The 9,056-nt window shown below is 34.9% G+C and overlaps 1 protein-coding gene across 1 annotated transcript; it reads left to right on the top strand.

The window, feature by feature from the left end:
- Nucleotides 1-6,104: 6,104 nt before the first annotated feature.
- On the top strand, nucleotides 6,105-8,519 carry LOC143634931 (1-aminocyclopropane-1-carboxylate oxidase 1-like). Its single transcript, XM_077102886.1, has 3 exons — nucleotides 6,105-6,246; nucleotides 6,823-7,046; nucleotides 7,929-8,519. The coding sequence occupies exons 1-3, from the start codon at nucleotides 6,145-6,147 to the stop codon at nucleotides 8,506-8,508; spliced, it is 906 nt and encodes a 301-aa protein (XP_076959001.1). The 5' UTR covers nucleotides 6,105-6,144; the 3' UTR covers nucleotides 8,509-8,519.
- The last annotated feature ends 537 nt before the right edge of the window (nucleotides 8,520-9,056 follow it).

The raw sequence follows: 9,056 nt of genomic DNA, 5'->3' as shown, positions 1-9,056 counted from the left end.
AGGATAATTAAAAGTTAAAAGACACTAAGATCATTGAACATATTTTTCTACCAAAACATGAGCACCTTTTCATGTGCTATCCCTTTCCTTTGAGTTTGCTTAAGCCTTGTCACGCGCCGTCCCTTTCCCCTTTTCATTTTGCTTTCGTATCGCATCTTCAATCTCTATAGAATTAGCAAGAACCGAATAAAGTTAACGCCCCATTATAAAACCAATATATTATGATATGACAAAATCAATCAAGAACTTGTACTCTAGTTTTACCTATGGCAACATCGTCATCCTTTAATATATCGTCCACATCATCCACAATCGGTTTTTTTGACTTTCTCACCCAATCTTGGGTGCAAATCAAAGCTTCAACAATGTTAGTTGACAATCTTGTTCTGTAAGCGTCTAGTACACGACCGCCGGTGCTAAATGCCGATTCGGATGTAACCGTGGAAATTTGAATTGCTAAAATGTCTAAGAATTATACAAACTTAATAAACAACTATAATATAACAAGTAATGATAAATAAATGATAAAAGGTAAATCAATTTACCTCGAGCCATCCAGGATACAATTGGGAATCTAATTGCATTTTGTTTCCATCACTTAAGTATGTCAAATCCCATACTAAAATCCACAATTTGCTCGTTCAAATACCTTTGTAACTCAGTGTCCTTACTAGCTGATTGACTTCCACCCTTATTTAGGAACTTCATAAAGAACACATTGTCATCATCACATACAACGACATCGTCATTACGTGCTTCTTGGGATGACGAATTGTGATCAACCTTTTCAAGTCTTTCTTTGTATGTTTGAAATAGCTCATTTAACCTACTTACAAGCTCTATCTTCTTCACCGACACCATCTTTTTAATGTCATCCACACTGCAAAAATCATCCTTTGATTTGTTAGAGATAATCATATCTTCATAACAATGTTCAATAAAATGTAATTTCATGGTGGGATCCAAGATGATAGCAAAATACATGTAGTCATTAAGTTTGTCAAACTTCCCCCAATACTTGTCATATTTCTTACGCATTGAACTAACCATTATGGAAAAACTTGGATCGCAATCCCACACCCGTAGATGTTCGTCTACATCTAGGATTTCTCTAACAAATATGTGGGCCAAGGGCTTTGATGTGGCCGATGCAATTTCTATTTTAGTCTTGAACTTTTTTAGAAATTCTACCAACTTTTCGCAAGCACCAAAGTCTGAATGTTTAGGTAGTCTTTCTAAATCATGAGTATAGCTGCTATCTTGAACTTCATAAGAGAAAAATACTTCCCTTAAATCCACCGCCCTTTTCAACATCTCATAGGTGGAGTTCCACCTAGTAGGCATATCTCCACACAAAAACCTACTTGATTCGACATTCGACTCTTCTATGCACTCTTTGAACTTGGTTATTCTTTGTGTTGAGTTTCGAATATGCCTAACTGCTTTTCGTATACACTTAACATGATAAATGTTTTCTGATAAACCATCTTTGACAATTAGGTTTATTATGTGTGCCATACACCTAATATGAAAATGTCTCCCCTCACCATACAAATTAGGCAATTTTCTCAACAAATAAGCGATTGCCTTATCATTACCAGACGCGTTGTCAACCGTCATAGTCATAACATTTTTAATACCCCAACCATGAATACACTGTAATAAATCTTGACCAATATCCTCCCCTTTATGACTATGAATGGGTCTAAAGTTAATAATTCGTTTATGCCCAATCATCATCAATGAAGTGTGCCGTCAGAACCATGAAGTTAACCCGTTGACATGAGGAAGTCCATGTGTCGGTGGTCAAGTGAACGGTGTTGATAGGTTTACTTACGTATAATAATAAATTGTTCCTTTCCTCAATATAATACTTTGCAATATCTCTAGACAATTTATGTCTTGATGGCAAAACAAACTTTCCATTCAAAGCATTGGTGTATTCAATAAAAGCCGGATGTTCCACAAGCTTAAACGGTAATTCGGCAACAATAAACAAATCTAGTAAAGCTTTCATGATTCTAGAATCGTCATGTTTCCAAATTGTCACGCTACCTTCCCCGTTAGGTTCCTTATGAAACTCTAAATTAGTTTGGTTATTGACTAACGCGGGATTTTTGACACAAGCCGGAGTGTGTTTTTTAAGACCCGACGTACCATTTCGGTGTGGATCGGCTCTAATATGCTCTTTACACCACTTGCATTTTCCATACTTCCGGTGCACTCCATCATCCTCTTCTAAATAAACAACATCATAAGGCTTCCAATACACGGATCTCTCGCCTCCTTTTTTAGGTTTCTTTTTAGAAGCATTTTTCTTTGTTGGTTGTTTTCTTTTACGACTTGATTTTGGTTTCGCCGCATTACTCGATTTTGAATCATCACTAAGTTCAACATGGTCATTTTGAAGGGTATCATCAGCATATGTTTCATCATCATCATCATCATCATCATCCTACAAAACCACATAAAACAATAAGCTTTATACAAAAATACAAAGGTAACTTTAAAAGCCAATAAACAAACTTACTTGAGAATGACGGGGTTCATTCAACATGGTCATTTTAAACTTACTGATCGGTTTGTAAATGGACCTACAAAACTCAAAATTTTCTAGTGTAAATAACATACAAACTGATAAACTATATTTTGATGTGTAACCTGCTGTTAGGGTTTGTATATTATAACAATAGAAGCTACTTTGTTAATAAAAATCAAATGTAAAGAATTAAATGCAACTTACACGTGAAAAATAGGGCACTGATTGGTTCAAAATTCCGACAATGAGGAGGACAGATGGCGGTGGAAGGGGCCGATTAGTTCAAAATTCTGACGATCCGAAGAGGACAGACGGTGGTGGAAGAGGAATCTGATGGTGGGAAGAGGAATCAATGGTGGGGAGAAGATGGGGAGAGGAATCGAAGGCGGAGACGGTGGTGAACAAGGGTTTTGGGTTTGGGTTATGTAATATGTATGTATCTGTAGACTTTAGTGATATATAGTAATTAATATTTAGTTCAAAGATCGGTACTACATCGGTATTCCCGAAAAAAACCGGTACCGATACCGATTTTTCCGATACTGAAATTTGAAAATACTTGGTACCGGTACTGAATGTAATCGGTTCAGTACTTTCGGTACCGATACGGTACCGGTACCAAGTACCAAATGCTCATCCCTAATCACACACAATTTGAAAAATACTTGGAATGTTCATTAGATTTCAATGTTGCAAACTAATCTTAGTTTATGCGTGATGGGCGACAAATTTGATGGTTTTTGTGCGACAACCCCCCCCCCCCCCGGCGCATAGATTTGTCGCCAGGTTGTGGGTTTAAAATAATAAAAAAAATAAGTGTGGGGGGGGGGGGATTTGGACTGCAAACCACTACACCCCTAAAATGAAAATAGTCACTCTGCTGGCGTGACATTACGTGTCGAAATACCCCCCATTTTGTAGTCCTCCACTGCACATAGCCTTAGGACCATGTGTTGTGTACACTCCGAGGGGCGTTATCACCATGCCAAGTCATCCTATAACTTGATGAACACCATTACATGCAAGCCAAAGGGGTACGTAGGGTGCCAACTGTCAGGGCATGGGCGGGCGCTAGAGATAATGGAGGCGAGACCACCTGCAAACCAACCAATCACATATTTTCTTTTCCATTTCCTCTTCTTTTTTTTTATTTTTTTCTTTTAATTAAGGTTTTGTTAACGATTACACCAATTTGAGAGCTTAGTTAATTAATCTCCTTCCGCATACGTGGCATTGACGTGACGGGAGTAGTGAAAGCCCTACCACGACACATAATCTAATGACAACTATTGGCCATAAATAGGGATATATATACGCATCTTGAACCCTACTTGTTTAACTTTATAAGTTTAAAATCGAGCACCACTCATGTCAAACGTTATATAAAGTTCGGGCTCGGATTATGACTAATTTCAAACTCAACATCGTCTCGCTTATTATATATTTTCATATAAAAGTATCATTGTATATATTTATTTACAATTATTTATAACATAATACTTAAGTGTAATTAGATGTTACATAAATACTATTGTATTTATACATAAACAATACACATTTTAATCAAACTGATGTGTGCTCTTGCTAGATCTAAATTATTAAATAAGCTTTTAACAAGCTGATTTTTAAGTATTCAACTTAAGGGTGTGTAAGAAACCAAAAAAACCGATCTAAAAACGAAAAAAACGAACCAAAATCAAAAAACCGATCCAATACCCAAAAAACCCAAACCGAAAAAAACCGAACTGAAACAAAAACCGACGGTTTGGTTTTATGTTTTTGTAAAAACCGAATTGGCGGCTCGGTTTTGGTTTTGCATGTAATAAAAATCGGAAAAACCGAACCGAATTTCTAGATTTTTATTTTTTATTTTAAGTCATTTATAAGAATTTAATAAATATGTAACTCAAATACTTTTGGCCAAATGTATAACATATAACAAAATTGTTTATAGTTTATACCTAAATTCATTTTTTTCGATCAACTTTCTTTTGTCCTAAAATTTTCAAGCTAAAATGGCAAAAACTAAAAAGATTGAAACCGAACCGAAACCAAAATGAAAACTGAAACCGAACGGTTTCAAGAATCCAAACCGAAGTTTTGATTTTTGGTTTAGTTTTAGCCCATAACTGCATCGAACCGCACCCTTAATTCAACTTAACTTTTTACAATGACTATATTTAAAAACCAAGATCAGTACATTAAATCAAGACAAGAACTACTTTTTTAATAAGTTAAAATCTAAGCAAGATTTGCATAAAAACACCGTGATTGAAAGTGATAACTAGAATATAATATGTGACATCACAACATCTAAAACAGCCCATTGGAAAATGAAACCTCTATTATATATAGTTAAAAATTAAAAATAAAATAAAAAAATAAAAATAAATTTGGTTGAATCTTAGGTCAAAACAGCACACAGTTTTCTGCAAAACTGATGAAATTGGACTATCAATTATGAGTAAAAGTTCAATTTCCCACATAAGCAAACACCCATAATATTATAATTTATAACCATAGTTGATGTACAATATTACTATTTAAAGGAAAGAATAATCAACTGGTCACATGCATAGCACCTAGACCAAAGGAACAATTAAAGTAAATAAAGTCATGTACTCAAATTTAACCGTTCGTTTCAGAACTAGTAATATGTTAACATTCATAAAAACCGTATAACACAGTTGTATATCATAATGCACAAAATATAATAAGCACTAGGCAATGTTGTAAAAATCAGGTCTAGGTAGGGGTTAGTCGGGGATTAATCGTTAGACGCTCCTCCTAGGCGATGAATTTTAGCTAATCGGTCTCATTAGTCGGTAGGCAGACCTATTCAGCCCAAATTGGACAATTAAAAAAAATTATAATTTTTGTATATTATTTATTTATAATTTTTAGAAGGAATTCGGACCTTGGATTTAACCTATTAACACCGGTTACTGGTTTTTCTCATTGATTTGTTATATTTATGTTTAACTGTTTATGTTTGATCTATACTATGTGAACTTTAAACTATTTATGTGAACTTTTATATGTAATTTTTCGAAAACTCAATATAAAATTCCAATATGATTAATCCCTTAATCTCGATCAATCACGAGTTCGACAACCATAGTACTAGGAGAGAAATAAAGGCTGTTGCATAACCGCCATGCATGTCACATTTAAAGCAATATGTACAAATATATTATATAGTTCTCAGCATATTATTTTCGCAGAGTGCATATTACACCATCCATAATAATAAGTCAACTCGAAAGATCTTTGAATTTAAAAGCTAGATTTTTAACTTCAAATCTAATCTTGTTTTCGTCGAACTTAAGCGAGTTGACCAAAAAGTCAAATGTATCCGGATCCGAATAGCGAAGACTATGAACCGAAATCGCATTAAATACTCCCTAACATTCAGGTCATTGTAAATCTGCAAATACCTTTCCTTGCAGTTGCAGTTTTTACTTCTAATGATTAAACTATTGATTAAAAAAACACTTTGTACCTACCATGGGTGCCTATAAATACTTAACTAAACTAACCATAAACTCACCACCAAAACAAACATCAAAAAAAAAAATAAAAATTTGAGAAAATTAAGAAAGACAATGGAGATTCCCATGATAGATTTTAGCAAGTTGGATGGTGAAGATAGGAGCAAAACAATGGCACTTCTTCATGATGCTTGTGAGAAATGGGGCTTCTTTCAGGTAATATTTGTTTTCAGCGTTTATCTGTTTATCGCGTCTTAAAAAAAAATAAGTCGTTGTGAGAGAATAATATAAAAACAAAATCAGTAGTTTTGAATCTGTAAACAAGTCGACTCGAGCCTAGCCAGATTAGGCTGGGCCAACTGGTTCCGTCCTGTCGTGGACTCATCAGGCAAGTCACGTGACATTTGACTTGGCTCGTTTACAAACCGAGCGTAACTGGCTTAAATCGTTGATCATAACGAGCTGAAATGCTTAGGTCTAGCTAAACTCGTAAAAAGCTCAAGCCAGCTCATTTGGCTAAAAAAATAATTTTATATTTTACACCTATGGAAGCATATAAAAAACAAAAAGTAATTTTTTTTAGCATACAAATAACGCAGAATTTATAAAAATAAAATTTATATTATATTAAAATGCGGGCTTTGAAGAGCCAATGAGACAGCTAATGGGCCTAACAAGCCGCTAACCTTGGCTCGGGCTCAGCTCGTTTACAAACGAGCCAATTTCGAGTGAGCCACGAGTTTTTTTTAAGAGCTCTAGTTTTGTATTTTGATTATATTTTATGATATGCAGATTGAAAACCATGGAGTTGATAAGGAACTGATGGACAAGGTTAAGAACTTAGTCAACAAGCATTATGAAGATAACATGAAGCCAAAGTTTTACAGCTCGGAGATAGTAAAAACCGTTGAAGATAAAAATAAATTAACTATTACCGACTGGGAAACCACTTTTTTTATCTGGCATCGACCGGATAATAAGATCAACGAGTGTGTTGATCTTTCTGAGGAGCTTCGGTGAGTCTGCAATATCATTTCTCGTACTTGACCCGTTTGTTTTAAACGGGTTGATTCAGAATTTGTTTAATCTATAACGGGTGAAATAAAAGAAATACTTTGAACAAAAAGTGGTTTTTAATGCATAAAACCTCTACTAAAAACATTTATTTTCCAAAAACCAAGATTATTATTCGTGTAATATACTATTAACATTCATATTTGACGCACAAACCATTTTAACAAAAAAAATCAAAACTTTCGGATGAAAAAAGATGATTTGGGTCAATCTGCCCAGACCCGTTTCAAACTAAACAAAGTTTTACATTTTTTGACCCGTTACCTAACTTTCGACAAAATGATGTGGTGGTAACACACACCTGCTTTGAATTCCTGGATCCACCATTGTTTTCTTGATAAACAAAAGGAAATTTGGTTTTAAATAATCCCATCTATGTCCTACTGGCAAATAACAGTCCCAACTTCACACTTGGCTGGTGGCGGTCACAACTAAAGGTGTATTTTTTTCTAACAGTCCGAGGCGTTAGACTGTTGCTTACGTGGCACGCCTAGCGGACCGTTGGAAAAAAAATGTGCCTTTAGTTGGGACTGTTATTTGTCAACAGGACATAGTTGAGATTATTTAAAACCAATTTTCTTGAAAATGAACAGATAATTATTTCTACGTAATGTTGCCACATAGATGTTATTTAACAACTAGGCGTGCCACGTAAGCATGGACTAACGGATGGTTAACTCCGTTAGTCGTGGACCGTTGGTAAAAAAATACAGCTTTAGTATACTGTTATTTGCCAATAGGACATAACTGGTATTATTTAAAACCAATATTCCTAAAAAAAACACAATTTCAACTAAAATAATTTATTTATTTATTTTATGCAGCAAAACAGTGGATGAGTATATTGATCAACTAATTAAGGTAGCCGAAAAGCTTTCCGAACTCATGTGCGAAAATCTTGGTCTAGAAAAAGAACACATCAAAGAAGCATTTACAGGAAGCAAAGGTCCTGCAGTCGGAACAAAAGTGGCAAAATACCCAAAATGCCCTCACCCAGAACTCGTTAGAGGTCTGCGTGAACACACGGATGCGGGTGGCATCATCCTGTTGCTCCAAGACGATAAAGTCCCGGGTCTTGAGTTTTTCAAAGACGGTCAATGGGTCAACATTCCACCTTCTAAGAATAATACTATATTTATTAACACAGGTGATCAAGTGGAGGTTTTGAGTAATGGAATTTACAAAAGTGCCCTTCACCGAGTTATGACTGATAAAGATGGAAGTAGGCTTTCGATTGCTACATTTTATAATCCAGCTGGCGATGCTGTAATTTCGCCAGCTAAGAAACTGTCGTACCCGAGTCAATATACGTTTCAAGATTATCTGAAACTTTATTCGTCTACTAAGTTTGACGATAAAGGGCCGAGATTCGAGTCCATGAAGACGATGGCCAACGGTCACTGATAACCGATAACAAATAAAAGTCAACGGTCTCCTACCATCTGTGTTTTACTTGATGCAAACTTTTACTTATACTACTCGTGCGTTTTTTTTTCTTGTTTTTTAACATGTTTCCTTTACTTCTGTTTCTGTTTGTTGTTTGAGAATATAATACATAGAAAGTTGCAGCATATTCCAATATACACTGACTCGCTTTATAACTTATATATGTCACGGGTGTTTGAGGTTGCTTGTTTAAACAGCCTATGGTTATGTTTGAGAATAATCAGTTTGAAATAACTAATCGCAAACTATTATTGAATAACTTATTTCATCGTAAACTAATCTTACAAAAAAAAAAAAAACATTGTTATTGAGGGGTGTTATACTTCTAGTTATTTGACTTGGTTAAAGGTCAGTTTGACTAGTCAATGGTTATGGTGTCTGCATAGTGGGTCAAACTAGCTAATAACTAATGTGTGACATGAATAAGTTAGTGAATGATTTAAATGTGATCTAGTGTGTGTGATGGGCTAGCTTATGTTATGTTTTAATTTAACCTAAAGTAATTT

This window comes from Bidens hawaiensis, unplaced genomic scaffold, assembly GCF_021521415.1.
Source record: "Bidens hawaiensis isolate Kalapana, Puna unplaced genomic scaffold, B.hawaiensis_p1.1 tig00007279_1, whole genome shotgun sequence".
In the NCBI taxonomy this organism is placed as follows: domain Eukaryota; kingdom Viridiplantae; phylum Streptophyta; class Magnoliopsida; order Asterales; family Asteraceae; genus Bidens; species Bidens hawaiensis.
The sequence above is the reverse complement of the archived record's forward strand: the minus strand, read 5'-3'. Positions and strand labels throughout refer to the sequence as shown.